At 34.6% G+C, this 17,972-nt stretch overlaps 1 protein-coding gene across 1 annotated transcript; it reads left to right on the plus strand.

Annotated features, from left to right (window-relative positions):
- The first annotated feature begins 14,976 nt into the window (after positions 1-14,976).
- LOC141552714 (olfactory receptor 6A2) lies at positions 14,977-15,960 on the plus strand. The gene has a single exon (XM_074284739.1). The coding sequence runs from the start codon at positions 14,977-14,979 to the stop codon at positions 15,958-15,960; it is 984 nt and encodes a 327-aa protein (XP_074140840.1).
- The last annotated feature ends 2,012 nt before the right edge of the window (positions 15,961-17,972 follow it).

The following is a 17,972-nucleotide window of genomic DNA, read 5'->3' on the forward strand; positions in this document are numbered from 1 at the left end:
GTAGTTGTTAGCTACTAGGATGGTCATGAAAAGTTTTATGTTAAGGGTGATGCTAAAGCTAAGACTTGAAGGTAAAGTTTCTGTGAAGTTAATGATTCTCAGATTATTTCTTCATGCTCTGTTTTCCAGGACTAGTTTAAAAAAATACATACACTATATATGTTATTCATTTTTCCATCTCTGTTTTCTTTTGATTTTATACTGATATTCCTTATGTCATCAAACTTTTATGTTTTATTTCTTTCATTTTTTAAAAGATGTTCATGATTTTTCTAAGGTTTCCAAGTTTTCCTTCTATTAGGCTTATTTTTCTTTTCGGCATTTTAACTGGGGTTCTAATTTTACTTCTTACTTTTTTTTTGTTCATTAATTAGGCCTTCCAATTACTACTGGAATACAAATTTCTGTTTCTACCAGTCAGATAATTTGTGGCTTTTACCATTGATGCACATATCTCAAGGTCATTGGTTTAAAAACAATTTACAATCAAATAAGGATTATTAATTTGTAATATGTTTAATCAAATGAAAGAGAATAGAAGTGAAAGCATAACTCACAAGTGATATATACATATATTCTATTTAATCTCTGGACCCAGTTATTCTCCAAAGCAGATACTTTCCTTACCACTTCAACTCAAAGGGATTATTGCCAGTTTCAAGGCCTGGGTCAAAAGAGAGTAGAGATCAATAACTATTATTCCTCCCAGTAAAACTGAAGCTGATTGTATGTGGTTCACTACCTGTAGAAATGTTAAGTTGTCTTGATTTCAGTTGCATGGGGCAAAGAGATTAGAAACTGAAGTCTGCCATAATTGTTGTCAAAATTCTTAACTTTCTGATATTACATTGTCTTCCCCATTTCTTTCTATTCCTTTATTTCAGAATACAATCTGTAAGGTTACTCCACTTTAAGGTAGCCATTACTTGTTGTCAGAGACTTTTAAAAAAACACATAAAGGGTATCACTAAATTGCCATACGAGTAACAATATTTTTTGTATCATAGAGTTTGTATGGTAGAGGGAACCATAACAACTATTCAGTAATAAGTACATATTGGAGATGTGTAGACATTCCCAGTATATGGACGCTAATATGTGCTTGTTTTAAGCATATTGTATGAATTGTAAATACTTTCATTTGAGTATATTGAGAATAAACCTCATACTTTCTTTTTTTTTTCTTTTTTTTTTTCTTTTTTATTTTATTTTATAATTATAACATTTTTTGACAGTACATATGCATGGGTAATTTTTTACAACATTATCCCTTGCACTTACTTCTATTCAGATTTTTTCCCTTCCTCCCCCAACCCCCTCCCCCAGATGGCAAGCAGTCTTATATATGTTAAATATATTACAGTATAATTTAGATACAATATATGTGTGTAGAACCGAATTTTTTGTTGCACAGGAAGAATTGGATTCAGAAGGTAAAAATAACAGTTTACATTCATTTCCCAGTGTTCCTTTTCTGGATGTAGCTGGTTCTGTCCATCATTAATCAATTGGAATTGGATTAGCTCTTCTCTATGTTGAAGAAATCCACTTCCATCAGCATACATCCTCGTACAGTATCATTGTTGAAGTGTATAATGATCTTCTGGTTCTGCTCGTTTCACTCAGGATCAGTTGATGTAAGTTTCTCCAAGCCTCTCTGTATTTCTCCTGTTGGTCATTTCTTATAGAACAATAATATTCCATAACATTCATATACCATAGTTTACCCAACCATTCTCCAATTGATGGACATCCATTCATCTTCCAGCTTCTAGCCACTATGAAAAGGGCTGCCACAAACATTTTGGCACATACAGGACCCTTTCCCTTCTCTAGTAGTTCCTTGGGGTATAAGCCCAGTAGTAGTATGGCTGGGTCAAAGGGTATGCACATTTTGATAACTTTTTGGGCATAATTCCAGATTGCTCTCCAGAATGGTTGGATTCTTTCACAACTCCACCAACAATGCATCAGTGTCCCAGTTTTCCCACAGCCCCTCCAACATTCATCATTATTTGTTCCTGTCATCTTAGCCAATCTGACAGGTGTGTAATGGTATCTCAGAGTGGTCTTAATTTGCATTTCTCTGATCAATAGTGATTTGGAACACTCTTTCATATGAGTGGAAATAGTTTTAATTTCATCATCTGAAAATTGTCTGTTCATATCCTTTGACCATTTATCAATTGGAGAATGGCTTGATTTCTTATAAATTAAAGTCAATTCTCTGTATATTTTAGAGATGAGGCCTTTATCAGAACCTTTAACTGTAAAAATTTTTTCCCAATTTGTTACTTCCCTTCTAATCTTGTTTGCATTAGTTTTGTTTGTGCAGAAACTTTTTAATTTGGTGTAATCAAAATGTTCTATTTTGTGATCAATAATGGTCTCTAGTTCTCCCTTGGACACAAACTCCTTCCTCCTCCACAAGTCTGAGAGGTAAACCATCCCATGTTCCTCCAATTTATTTATGATTTCGTTCTTTATACCTAAATCTTGTACCCATTTTGATCTAATCTTAGTATGTGGTGTTAAATGTGGGTCCATGCCTAGTTTCTGCCATACTAATTTCCAGTTTTCCCAGCAGTTCTTGTCAAATAATGAATTCTTATCCCAAAATTTGGGATCTTTGGGTTTGTCAAAGATTAGATTGCTATTTTTATTCACTATCTTGTCCTGTGAACCTAACCTATGCCACTGATCAACTAGTCTATTTCTTAGCCAATACCAAATGGTTTTGGTGACTGTTGCTTTATAATATAGCTTTAAATCAGGTACACTTAGACCACCTTCCTCTGACTTTTTTTTCATTAGTTCCCTTGCAATTCTCGACCTTTTATTCTTCCATATGAATTTTGTTGTTATTTTTTCTAGGTCATTAAAATAGTTTCTTGGGAGTCTGATTGGTATAGCACTAAATAAATAGATTAGTTTGGGGAGTATTGTCATCTTTATTATATTCGCTCGGCCTATCCAAGAACATTGAATGTCTTTCCAATTATTTAAATCTGACTTTATTTTTGTGGCAAGTGTTTTGTAATTTTGCTCATATAATTCCTGACTCTCCTTTGGTAGATATATTCCCAAATATTTGATACTATCGACTGTTATTTTGAATGGAATTTCTCTTTGTATCTCTTGCTGTTGGATTGTGTTAGTAATGTATAAAAATCCTGAGGATTTATGTGGATTTATTTTGTATCCTTCGACTTTGCTAAAATTCTGAATTATTTCTAAACCTCATACTTTCTATTAACATTTGCTGCCATCTTGTGCCAGAAAAATCAGTTTTGTACTAGTTCTAGTGTTCTTTCTTGATTCAAATATACAAAACTATTCATAAGAACTTTCAAGTCTGTAAAGTAAAATGCCTCCAGCAACATGAACTGTTTCCTGTTACTATGGATGGAATTATGTTTTCATATAGTACTCCATCAAAAAACTCCAACTGCTGCCATTCATCAAATAATAAGGTGCTATCTAAGTAATGAAATCTGAATCCCTTGAGAGCATACCCTTGCTTTTTTAGTCTTAATTACTTCTATAGCCCTTCACATGAAAAGCAATGTGGTGTAGTAGATAGGGAGCTGGCCTAGAAGCTAGAATTAAGGTCTGCTTCTGTAATATATTGGTAATGTGACACCGTGAAGGTCACAGCCTCTCAGTGATATCCAATCTTATTTTTGAGATGTAGCACAGAGTAGGAGAAAGAGTCCTGGCTATAGAGCCAAGAAATACTGGGCTTGAATTCTGCCTAAAATAATTACTATTTATGTTATCTTGGACAGGTCATATAGTCTATGTGGGACTAAGGTCTCTCATTAATAAAATTAAGATCTGAGAGTGAAAAACCTTCAAGATCTTTTCTCAATCTAAATCTATGATACAAGAAGAAATAAATCAATAATGATTGGTTTGGTGCAATACAGTCATTTTTAATAGATGCCAGACTCTCTGGTGGAAGTCCCAGTCTCTCAGCTCTATTTTCATGTGATAGATAGATTGCATCAACTTTTATCATCATATTTTTTGATTAATATGATCTATAGAATAGGCCATCTGCATCCTGTCTTTTCTGTCCAGTAGTTCATGATCTATTCATAGTTGGTATTTATCCATCTCTGCCAGAAGCATCTAATCTAATGCTAGACAGAATACAAATTAATGGATGTTTTTGTCAGTCTACAGATGAAATTGAGTTTCATACATATGAACTCAGTGACAGTATACTTTAAAGCCAAGAAGTCCAATTTGGGCTAATTAACTTTATTGCTGATGAATTCTGTATTGGAAAATATAGTAGGTTTGTGATTGTTGTAATTGTTCTGTTTGAACCTGCATGAATAAAACTTGGATGACTTACAAAGAGGCAAGATCTTATAAGATCATTTTTTTGGAAGGTATTGGCCAGAACATTCAGACCAGTTTACTTCCTTTTGGTTCTTCTTAACTATACACTTACAAGTGAAATGATTAAGTAGCTACGTAATGATAGCAAACTCACACATTTTTTTAACAGTAGTTTTCAAATACCAGAAAAGTCCTGGCACCAGAAGTATGTCTTCCTCAGGAAGACTTCATCTCAGTCATCAATTTCTCTGTTATATAGTATTAGTCTAAGATAGCTTTCTGTCTCTTCCTTTTATCTATCTATATGTCTGTCTGTCTTTATCTATCATCTATCTGTCTGTTTATATCTGTTTGCTTTCCTGCCTACCTATCTCCCTATAGGTCATCTCTCTTAACTTTATATTTTGTTACATAACTCTTTGTAAATTTAATTATATTTTTCATAGTTACTTTAAATGGAATTTTAATGTAAGTATAATTGCACTGGGCAGTGAGGTGGTATAGTGGATAGATTATTGGGCCTGAAGTCAGAAAGACTCATTTTGATGAGTTCAAATCTAGCTTCAGACATTTACTAGTTGTTCAATCCTGTGTAGGTAACTAATGGTTTGCCTCAGTTTCCTCATCTGTAAAATGAGCCGAGGAAGAAATTGGCAAATCACTTTAGTGTCTGTCAAATTGAGTAATGAAGAGTCAGACACAATTAAAATTGCTGAACAACAATAATTTTCCTCTTACAGGGAAAAATCATTATCTTAATTGAGGATTTTAGTTTATATCAAAAGTTGGAAGCTAAGAGAAGGTCCATAATCATTTATCCATTTGAGCCCTATTTAACATCTTATATGAGACTAAGCTATCCATCTTGTGAAATCAGCAGAAAGCAGGATAATGACATCATCAGAAAACATCAGTAGCCCTGTTGCATTAGAATTGAGAGATAGACTAATCACATGTATTCTTCACAAGTGTTTTCAGGGTATGTTTTATCTTTTAACTGCTGCAATATATATTTCTGGCAGAACATGTCCTAGGTTTGTGGGAGAAATGTTATATTGCTACTTAACATCATTTCATCAAATTCTTTTGTTGCAAACTGGTTGTATCCTCTGACTAATCAGTAAAAATAGACATATCAATAGGAATTAATGTTTTGTGAATAGACAGGGGTCCAAAGATTACTTTGTTCCTGTAGTGCCTTTTCTGGGGACCTCATGTACAAGAAGGGGTTCCCCTAGATGCTATATGTTGATATATAATTCTCAACTAATTTGAACATCTCAGCCCCTGTTCCCACAATTTGACCTTAATAACTTATTCAATTTCATTTACCCTCAAAACACCAAAACTTAAAATATATTTTTAAGTATTTATTAACAATTAAGGAAAAGTTGTTGCTAGGCCTACACAGCTTCTGTGAGAGCCAACCACTTTAGTAAAACTGAATAAATGGAGTTATACCTGAAGTTCCCTTCTACTCTGACTAATAACTTATTTTTTACAAGATTATATGGAAAACCACACTATTACTTTGTAAGTAACCACAGCCTATTTTCATAAGACTATTATTTAATTTATTAGTCTTGCATTATGTGACTTATACTTACCTCAACATATGCTTATGTGCTTTTTTTTTTTTTCTAAGATGAGGTTTGAGTACCTGGCTTTACTCAGGGAAAAAGCAGATAGGACAGAGTTGCCCTGCAAAAGTGCAATCCATGATTAACTTCAGAGCTTTCAAAAGAGCCTTCTCCTTTTTCAGGCCAAAGAGCCCTGCCTTGCAAAAGGTCAAGACTGACATTTCTTCCACTTATTCCAATTGTCACATACTCAGTCCTACTCCCTTAGGATAGCTTAAAGATCTTAGACTAAAGGAGAGGGTTGAGAGTGGAGAGATGAGTCTTGTACTTCTATTTTTTTCTGAGTGATATGTGCAAGGTCCTTCTCTTATTAAAGAGAGGGCCTTTTAAAGGCCAAAGCCAAGACCTTTCCTTACACTCCCATCCCCAACTACTTCCCAGGCATGTGTAAGAATCAAATCAAATAAAAAACTGTCTAGCACATGGAAGGTACTTAATGAATGTTTGTTTCTTTCAATGATTTCTAGTCTCCTCCCCCAAAGTGATTCCTTTTCAGGAGAGTTCAATTAAAACTACACACTCATTCTAATTTCTACAAGTTCCCACCTTCCTAACATGACTAATAATTTATAGATGATTCTTGGGGTCTAGTCAAGATTCCTTGATCTATACCCAAACAAAAATTTGAACATTCTAGTTCAAAAGCCTTTTTGTAATTAGTCTAAACTCATTTAAATGGTTGATTGATTTGTTCTTACCTAGTTAAGCTCTCAAAGCTAAAATGACGTAGGGAATACATTAGGGAGAAAGAGCTAACTGTTGGACATGGAAAGAGATCCTGAAAAGTCTCATGGAGGGAGGGAGGGAGAATTTGAGATGGACTTTGAAGAAAGCACATAAAAAACAAGGTTAGGAAAGAATGTCTTTCAGGCAAGGCCATAGGGTAGACTGTATTAAGTTAGAGGAAAGGGAGATAGAATGTGTATATGAGGAGAAAAAGTGGACAATATGTCTTGACTATTGAGTGAATATATGAGCATGATGTATACAATCCCTAGAAAGGTTGGCTAGACTTAGATTGCAAAGGGCTTAAAATGTCAAACGAAGGAATTTGGTTTGAATCAGAGAGGTGTTAGGAAGTTACTGAAGCTTCTTGAGCAGGGTAAGGACATGGTTAGATATGTGCTTTAGGAAAATCACTTTTGCAACCTTATGGAGGATTGATTACAGAGGGGAGATTTGAGTTAGGGTGACCCATTAAAAGACTAGTGCAATAATCTAGTTTGATTTGAATGATGATAAGGATCTGAGTTAACATAGTAGCCATGAAAGTGTAAAAAATGGCATAGATACAGAATTTATTGTGGATGTGGGATAATGATTAAAACTAGCATTTATATAACAAGGTTTGCAAAGTGTCTTCTCATTTGATTCTCACAACAACAACCTTTTATGTTTATTCTCATAACAACTAATACTAGTATGATCCCCATTTCACAGATGAGGAAAATGAAATGAAGAGAAGCTAAATAATTTGCCTAGAATCACACAGTTATTTAGTGTTAGAAGTCTTGATTCAACACCAGAGTTCTTGAGATTGACAAAATTTAAACAAATTATTGACTATGTGGAGAAAAAAGGAGGAGAATCAATGATAACCCCAAGAATGTAGATTTTGAACCCTAGAACTATCATCTTTCTTCCTTTTATAGTGAGATACAGGAAAATGATTTTAGATCCATCATCTACTTAGTTAAGCTTCCACACTTCCTCACTTACAATCAGTGATGATTACCTTTTTTTTTTTTTTTTTTTTTTTTTTTTTTTTAACTTCTGGTCAAAGATCAGGAAGACCTGAGGTTGAATCATGCCTCATACATTTTCTAAATATGTGACATGAGGTAAGTCATTTAACTTCTCTTTAAAAATGGGAATAATAATATCCTCAAAAATTGTTATGACAACAAAAAGATTGCTCATAAAATGATTTACAAAATTAAATCACTATAAAACATTTTGTTATTATGATTTTATAAATGGGGAATTTGCAATTTAATCTAATCAGTCAAAACTTTTTATCATTCAAATTTCTATAAAACAGTAATTCATCCTTTAAGTCTTTTGTACAATAGTCCCAATTTCTCTTTTCTCCTTTCTTTAATATTCATTTCTCAATATAAACCAGGCCGCACTTTCTCCTTTCCCAACAGTCCTTCATTTCTGTAGTAACTCATTTAGTCAAAAACCTCTGAGCTGTCCCAGGGGAGTAGGATTGAGTATACCACAATGGGGATAAGTGGAAGAAATGTGAAGAGTCAGAGCCCTGCTCTCTTGCCAGGCAGGGCTCGTTGACCTGCCGAAGGAGAGGGATCTTCTGAGAACTCTTTATTCACCCATGGATTGTAGTTTTGCAGGGCAATGCTGTCCTATCTGTTTTTTTTTCTCTTTCCATGATCCTCTCTATAATCTGCACTCATCTTTTCCAGAAATTTAGGATACTAGGCTTCCAGAAAAGCATTAGTCAAGAGTAACCAACTAAAATTATCAGAGTCTATGGTATTCTCATCTTCACCCAGGGTCAATCCTTCTATACACCTCCCTGCATTCATTTTCCCTAAATCTTGCTTATCATCCTCATTTATTTTATTCTTCCTTAACCTCCTTTTCATGTGCCTATCTTGTCATTTCTTTCTATGCTCCATTATTCCCCTCCACACACATATATCTGCTGGTGTAATACAGATGCATTCTATATATTCAGAATTTTTTTGGGAAAGTTGGTGCAGTTGAGAAGATTTGGATTTGCTTTCTGGGAACTCATTGGCTATCATATCTGATATATATATGGAGATGTTCTTGAAAACTTTATTCTTAGCTCAGCTAAATCACCTTAAAGGAAGCTGATGTGTCCTTTATCCCATTCCTAGAGGATCCTTAATCTTCATTATAGGTTGACTTTCTCAGCAGAAGATAATCCTATAGACCTGAATATATTTGCTGTATTCCTACAAGACTCAAAAAGTTGGGGTTTGTGCATAAAAACCATTCAGCTAGAATCAGATCTGATCAGCAGAACTCTTAAAAGGTAAGTATGTAAATTAGAACAAATATCCAGTTTCCTACTTAATTTTCTGCTTAGGTCATTTTATACTATGGGTTCAGGTCACCAAGATGGTAGTAAATATGCCTGAAAGAAATCACTGTGGAAGGAGGACGAGTTCTTAACAAGAGAAATCACTACTTTTTTGTAAGGTCTTTGAAAAAAGAATGTAGGTTGGCGAGAAATATGGACAGAGAAAAAGCTTTTCATTTGTGAATGAGATGGTAAGGAAAAAGCTACGAGCCCAAGAACTTGAGGGGCCAGTTGTTGTTGCTGTTTTTTTTTTTTTTTTACTACATGGTCATAGTTCAATGTCTTTAATTTCATTCAATCAACTGTTTGACTAGAATTTCAGGCACAATTGAATATGTAGTTTCAGAATTGGAAGGAACTTCTAAAATTATTTAATCCTTTTAATGGGTCTTTTCTCCTGCAGAAGGAATAATTTCATTTTGTAAAAACTAAAGAAAAAAGGAAACAAAATGTTTCACAGTGAAAAAAAAAGATAAATTTCAAGTTAAAGGGCTATAAATTCAAATTCTGGCTTTGCTACTTGCTATCTATATGACCTTGAAAACATCAATTAACCTTCCAGAAGTTCAGTTTTCTGATCTGTAAAATAAGGGTTTGGCCTCTTGAGTTCTTTCCTAGCTCTAGACCCATGATCCTGTAAGTACTATTGTGTTGGAGAGAAAAGTATGGAACTACAGAAATGAATGCAGAAAATGAAAAGCTCATTGTAATCTGATATCATTGGAAAATATTTCAGGGATTTGGCAGGACCAAAGTTAGACCCTGTAAGATGGATTGGACTTATGTTGGTGCAGGAGCAGAGGACAGTTTGGCTAGGGAAATACATTAAGGAAACTGGTCTGATGGTCTCTAAAGATGTCGAATTAAATTGACAAAATGGTACTCATTCATAGAAGTTCCCATGGATGTACAGTGAAAAAGTTTAGGCTAAATCTCAAAGACAGAAATTAACAAAACTAATTAATATTTATATGGCACTTTATATGTGAAAAGTGTCTTCGTTATATAAGTTCCATGGAAAGATATAGGACAAGTTTCATTATCCCCATTTAAAAGTAGAGAACTGATATTTAGGGATGTTTAGTGACTTGGCTTTAATTCTACAACTAAGTATAAAATCTGGTAAATACTTTCAGATGCAATAAGTTTACAGAGGAGAAACAAAGTGAAGGGTTAATTTTGTTGTAATTGTGACAAAACACTAGACTCAGTCTACCTACTTTTATAATTAATTGTAAGACCTTAAATTGTGACCCAGAAATATATATTTGTTTCTTCATCTTTCTCATATGACTATCCAGCACTAAAGCACTGATTGCCACTTTCTCTCTAATTAATTAGCTTGAATATGTAATTATTATCCATTCACTCACTCAATCATAAATCACTTATTAATTGAACTCTCCTTGAATATACAAGTCCTAGGTATTTTTTTAAATCACTCCCAATTCTAGAGAATCTGGAATATTCTTGGAACCCCTCTTTTAGCTTCACCTATTACATTTCATTCCTGCTTGGTTTATTTTATTACATGCAATTTTCCTTCCTTTATTTTGGTCTTTAGTTAATGTGCTACCATCCTATTTTTTATTATTCATTATTTTGCAGTTCTCACTTCCAACACAGCTCTAAAATTTAATGACTTAAATTCCTTTCATTATGCATTACAAATTAACATAGCCATCAAGCATATTTGTACCAAGATGAATGTAATCCCTTTTTCTGCATATCTCTAATAACTTAGTTTGACCCATTTGTGAAACATCACATATTGTCTGGATTGTACTTATTTGTATAAATATTACTAACAGTGACAATGAAATACAGAAACATATTCAGAGGAGGGAGGTTGGAATGGAAGAAACATAAAAAAAATCATGTCATTATGAAAAATAGAAAAAGAAATGAGAGTAATTAACATGGAAAAAAGAGGCTCTAAGGCCTCTGTAGTTTTGATTGCTGACTTAAAATATTTGAATAGCTGACATGTGAAAAAGATTTTATTCTATTTAGTTTCAGAGAACAAAGCTAGAACCACTGGTAATAAACAAACGAATGGATGTATGGATAAACAAATACTTTTAAAAATATGGAAACAGACCAATCTGGCTTCAAGGCTGAGTTCTGTCATAACTTGCCCCATGGGTGAGCTTGGGCAATTTCTCTGGAAGCAGTTTAGTCATCTTTAAGGTAGAAAGGTTGAGATAAAATATTTTAAAGAGGTTTTTTTTTCATGTTTAAGATTATATGAAGTTTCAGGAAGACAAATTTACAAGTACTGTTAAAAAAAGACCTTACCAGATAGAACTATTTTCTTTTCCCACCAAATTCATACTCTATGAGATAAAACATTTTCTGTCCCAGTTAAATCCTTTAAGGACAAGAATTGTGTTTTGTATATCTTTATTACCTTTCAGATCGTATAACATGTTATCTTATACCTGGTAGGTTTTTACTAAATATTTGAATAGATAAATACATAACTATAGAAGATAAAGAGGTTGAAATTCTGTCAGCAAAAATATTCTGTTTAAGAATAATACATTTGCAAAGACTTCATGTAGAGTAGATTGAAGCAGAAATGGACTAGAGAAAATGAGGTCAATTAGTAAGCTCTTACAAGTATATAGGTTTAAAGAGTTATAGAACCAGATAAAAGTTTTGATCACAGAACTGGCATGGGGAGAGAAAATGTAGGCTCTATCACTAGGATGAATTGACAGAATATAAAGAATAATTGAATATAACTGAAGGAGAGACACAGATACTGAAGATAAGTTCAGAGGGATTTCTTAACTTTGGGTCTGTGAACTTTAAATAAATGATAATTATATTTCAAATATTACTATTATTATAATTCAAATATTATTATTATATTTACCAACTAATCTTCATTGCTTTAATTATTTGATCAATGAATATATTTTCAGATGGAGATTGTCAATTTGTGTTTATCTCAAAAAAAATTGTCATTTATTTTCTCTTGACAATTAATGATTGGCCATTATTCTTAGAAATTTATGTCATTTATCTAATTAAAATAAAAACAGAATTGTAAGGAAAAGAAAAGTGACAAAAATATTGTTCCAAAAGAAGGCACCAAAATTAAAGACTATTGACCACCAATATAGCTATTCCATAAGGTAGAAGCAATAGGAATCAATATCTGATCAATAATACCATTAAGATTAAAAAGGAGGTTGCCAATTATCTAACTGAGTTTTTCTTCTGCTTGATCACTCCTGCTTCATCCAACCTTGAGGAGACCTTCCCAGAAGAGTCATCAAAGGCACCAGAATCTCCCACCTATCTCCTCAGAGAGTAGTGTCCACACAACTAAACTGAGAGTAAGACCTATATAATTTTCTTTAGATTAATTTTGTAGCACTTGCACTGAAATTAAAGACACTTAATTAAAATTGTAAAAAAAATCTTGGAAAAGTTAGATTTCTATGGCAAAAACTGAGATTAGATTAACATTTCATATCATATATATCATGATAAATTCAAATAGATCAATGCTCTATTAAAAAAAACACTACAACTTTTTAAATGGGGTGATACATCTATCACAATTTAGTAGAGAATGAAAATAATCTTTTGTTCATTTCTTATCTACTCAGGCAGCATAGTAAATGGAAACCCCAGAAGATTTGATATTTACTTTGTGATTTTGGGCAAGTTGATCAATCTCTCTCTTCCCATATCTGTAAAATAATAAAGTTGGGATTGGAAAAGATAACATCTAAAGTGCCTTCTAGGTCTATGATTTTATCCTCTGAACAAACAGAATAAATGTTGAGACAAAATAGAGGGAACAATTTTTAAAATATTAAAAAAAATATTTGGGAACTGGGTAGATAGCAACAATTACCTACACTAAGGTGAGAACAATGGAAATAAAGGAGAAGACAAAAGATATATTAAAAATTGAATCAAAAGTAATTAATAATTGATTGCATTTCAGAGGTAAAGAAAAAGTAAGAAACAATGATAACACCAAGAGTTCAAATATAGTAATCTAAGTGAAAGAACAATGGGCTAATGGTTGACTGAATATTGGAAGGTGATCATAGGTAGTGGACGGAGGAAGAAGACAAACTATTAAGGGAGGAAGATGAATGGTTAGAGAAATATAAGATGAAACAAGAGTATTTAGGACCATGAAAATGAAAGGAGGGATAATCAATAGAGTCTAACAGAGAGATAATGGGAAAAGAAGACTGAGAAAAACCTGAGTTTTGGCTATGATGTCATTTAGAGCACAGTTTTCATAGTGATGGGATCATTACAATCGGCCAATTAAAAACAATTATTAAAATTTTAATATCTGGGGCAACTAGGTGGTGCAATGGATAGAGTAGTAGTCTTGAAGTTAGAAGGACCTGAGTTCAAATCTGGCCTCAGACACTTAACACTTCCTAGTTATGTGACCCTGGGCAAGTCACTTAACCCCACTTGCCTCAGCAAAAAAAAAAAAAAAAAAAAAATTAATATCTGCTAGACACTGGACTAGCTGACAAGAATGCAAAGACAAAATGAACATACAATTGCCCTAAATAAGTCTACATTTTTATGGAAGAAACCCCTGCTTATTTAAAAAATATTCTATATAAATTTAATAAAACTGAGGATTTTGTTCAGTAGGGAAAGGTACTAGAAAATGGGAGAATTAGGAGAAATTTCTTACAAAAAAGTGTGTTTTTGTTTGTTAGTTTTTGAGTCTGGGTCTCCTAACTCAGGAGATTTGATCAACATTGGGCTTTGACCTTATGTATTTTCAAGCTATGTTGGTTCACATTCTCTCCTCCATTCCTTCTTAGGTAGCCTGGTGGCACTCATCCCAAGAACTAATCATATAAGTGCCTGACTTAGAGGAGGCACCCAATCAGTTTAGCGCATTGTGGCTCAAAACTCCCAAACCTAATGAAACACAGCCTTGACCTTTCCAGTATTAAGGACTGCAGTCATGAGCCAGCAACCCAGGTAGAATGAATGTAGCCTTCAAGCTGAACTTTGAAGATTCTAAGAGGTAGAAATAAGAAGAGCATTCATTCTAACTGTGGAGAATGCCAGGGCCAAAACACAAAGATGGGAGATGGAATGTTGTTTGTAAAGAGATGGGTTGTGAAAGCCTTAAGATGTCACATGGAAGAATTTGTATTTAGTCCTGGAAGTATTAGAGAGTAGCTTGGTTTTACTGAATAAGGGATTAACACCAGAATTATTGAATAGGGTTATTTTCTTGCTTTGTGAAATCCCTTCAGCAGCTAAGTGAAGGATAGAATGAAGAGAATTGATGCATGGAGGTCAATGAGAAAGCAAGCTGTTGCAAGATTCTGGGAATGATGTGGGCTTGAATTAAGGCAGTGACAGTTTGATTAAGAGAAGAGAATGAAATTCTCTTATATATATTATAGAGGAGGTACAGATTTTCTTAGGGTTCTTCCCTGATTCTTGATTTTCTGGAAGAAGGTATCTTGCTATCTCCACCACATTTGTCTTATGCTTCATTAAAGGGAAACAGTCTTTTCCCCCTTTTTTCTTATTTTAAGCCCTCACTTTTTCATTCAAACTCCAAAGTACTCATATCCTATCTATAAACACCCTTCAGCCTTCAACTAAGTTTGAGATGTCCTGAGTTTGACGGATGGTAAAACCCTTGACTTATATTACCACCTCTTCCTAATATGTTCTTCTCTAATTTATTAGCCCAGTAAAAGTCTTCCAGACCCCCATCATTACAATTTTTCAATATCAATATAGTTACATTAGACTTTAAAATAGAAAAAAAAATTTCCACTTGGAGGGTGGAGAATGCTATTCTCACATAGGTTGTTAAGACCCTCTTCTCCAATGAGATTTTATTCCTTCTTCATAAGGTACCATGCACAGTGGAAGCTGGCCAGCACCATGGAATGGAGGAATCACAGTGGGCATGTGAGTGAGTTTGTGCTTCTGGGTTTCCCTGCACCAGCCCCTGTAAGGGCACTGCTATTTGCATTATCTTTGCTGGCCTACCTGTTAGTGCTGACTGAAAACTCCCTCATTATTATAGCTGTGAGAAGCCACAGTACTCTCCACAAACCCATGTACTTTTTCTTGGCCAATATGTCTTTCCTTGAGAATTGGTATGTCACAGTCACCATCCCCAAGATGCTGGCTGGTTTTGCTGCAGTGGAGTCAGGAGCTGGACAGCGCATCTCTTTCTCAGGCTGCATGACACAGCTCTACTTCTTTCTGGGCCTGGGTTGCACTGAGTGCGTCCTCTTGGCTGTCATGGCCTATGATCGCTATGTGGCTATCTGTCACCCTCTCCGCTACCCTGTCATTGTTAGCGGTAGGCTCTGTGTACACTTGGCAGCTGGCTCCTGGGCTGGAGGCTTCGGCATTTCCATGGTCAAAGTCTTTCTCATCTCTCGCCTCTCCTACTGTGGCCCTAACATCATTAATCACTTCTTCTGTGATGTCTCGCCACTACTTAACCTCTCCTGCACAGACATGTCCACAGCTGAGCTCACTGACTTTGTACTGGCCATTTTCATCCTACTGGGTCCCCTCTCTGTCACTGGGGCCTCCTATATAGCCATTGCAGGTGCTGTGGTACGCATTCCCTCAGCTACTGGCCGCCAAAAGGCCTTTTCCACCTGTGCCTCCCATCTCACTGTGGTGATCATTTTCTATGCAGCCAGCATCTTCATTTATGCCCGACCCAAGGCACTGTCAGCTTTTGATACCAACAAGCTGGTCTCTGTGCTCTATGCTGTCATTGTGCCTCTGCTCAATCCCATTATTTACTGTCTACGTAACCGGGAGGTCAAGCAGGCTCTGAGCCAGACCTTGCACCTTCACCGCAACTGGGAAGATAATCCTAGAAAATCTGGTAGGGAGAGGTGAGGCTGGAAAGGAATAGAACATAGAAAAATGATCCAATGTGTTTGCTTATTCACTCTTTATAATAGTGAGTAAAACAAAAAGCTGGGAATGAGTAACCCATTATTAAGGCCTCCTAAACATCATGGACCAAATGAAAGGATTCATGGAGGCAAGATGGTGGCAAAAATTTAATCCTGGTTCACTGTAGTCTAGCACTACAAGTAACATGAAGATCAACATGAAAGTAGTTCAATGATATTTTCCATAAGATGACTAAATGCAGCTTGCATAATAAGCCATGTCCTGGTGGAGAAATAAGGATAAAGGAATAAATGAGAAAATAGAACAACTTATATCAGAAAATTCATGTTCCTAAATGGCTCCTCTATAAAAATTTCTCTTCCCATGTCTATCTGTGTCCTTTTCTTAGGATAAGGGAAGTTGGCAGGAGAGAAGTCATTATGGGAAAAACACAAGACAGATAAATGAATATAACATTCATGATTGTGAAATAATAAATTAATAACTGCCAATCTTTGTGCCCAGAACAAGCGAAAAAAATCTTCAAATTTACTGTATGTGTGTATGTGTGTGTATGAGATAGAGAACCCAAACCAATTCAGCAACTCAAGAATGCTCCTAGATAGCTACTATCAGGAGTAAGGCAAAGCAAATCACAAGAAGGAAGCTACATAGGGTAGTCTTAACTACATATTCTTACTAACAAGATGCTAAACTTGATTCTTGAAACATGAAACTACTACTTTCTCTCATGAACACATGAATCCTGTCAGATTTTCAATGATTTATGCGATGTTAGTTCATTATATCTTCCCAATTCACTCCTTTGGGGTCACATACCCTTGGCTTCTTAAGGTATCAGACCTTTTTGAAATCACACTGTAGCATTCAAAAACACAATTAAAAACCATTTTTCAATCCCGATTTTGTCATCTGTGTCCATAAGTTTGTCCATAATTCTCAGTTTTCTTGTCTGTAAAATGAGGGGGTTGGACTAGATGATATTTCAGGTGATAGCAAATTCTGTAGTTATAGTCCAATGATTCACAATATGTTTGAGGCACAGTAGTCAATGTGGCAGGTCTGGAGTCAGGAAAACTCATTTTTCTGAGTTCAAATTCAACCTCAGATACTTAGTGTCTCAGGCTAGGTAAGTTACTTACTCCTGTTTACCTCAGTTTCCTCATTTGTAAAGTGAGTTGAAGAAGGAAATAGCAAACCAATCCAGTACCTTTGTCAAAAAAAACCCAGCTTGGTCCATGAATAATTAGACATGACTGAAAAAGAACAATGACAAACAAAACAAAACAATGAAAAACTTTCAGTACCTTAAACTGTTATTTAGATGTCAGATATTATTACTCTCCTCTTTTCTGATGGAGTTTTGATAGAAATAGTCCTGACACGACTCTCTATACTGATATTTTTCCTTATTCCATCCTTATCTGGTCCATGGGCATTGACTGCCCCTTGTATGTCATGGGGATTGACTAACCCACAGGGTCCATGAACACTAGTTTTCCCTTATATCTGTGCTCTCAGTTTCAATTATCTAGAAGTCAGTAAATGAATGAAATTGCTGTTTATCTTAGTTGAATGAAAATATTGAGACATAAGCTTTTCCTCTGTAGGCAGACTGAACATATCTTCAATGTAAGTACAGTAGTTTGCAGGACAGTAAAAATGAGATGTGCTTCATTCTGTTCCTTCTCACCTCTATATTGTTGTTATTATAATTAGTGTTACTCCATCATTTCCCCTCCAATCTCCCCTCTTTCTTTTGGTAGAAGCTGTCTCCATCCTTTAACCATAAATAAACACTACACTTGTAATTCTTTAGTAAGATTTATTATATTTTGTTTTGTATCACATTTATGCATATGCCTTATCTCTCCTACTAAACTATATTTTTTCTTTGAAACATATATATCATTATATCCTCAGAGAGGACCATAACAAAGTGCCTGAAATATAGCAGAACTGAGAATTATTTATTGATTTAATGAATGATT

Source organism: Sminthopsis crassicaudata, chromosome 2 (assembly GCF_048593235.1).
Source record: "Sminthopsis crassicaudata isolate SCR6 chromosome 2, ASM4859323v1, whole genome shotgun sequence".
In the NCBI taxonomy this organism is placed as follows: domain Eukaryota; kingdom Metazoa; phylum Chordata; class Mammalia; order Dasyuromorphia; family Dasyuridae; genus Sminthopsis; species Sminthopsis crassicaudata.

Coding starts and splice junctions, on each gene's coding strand:
- LOC141552714 (XM_074284739.1), top strand. CDS start 14,977: ATGGAATGGAGGAATCACAGTGGGCATGTGAGTGAGTTTGTGCTTCTG.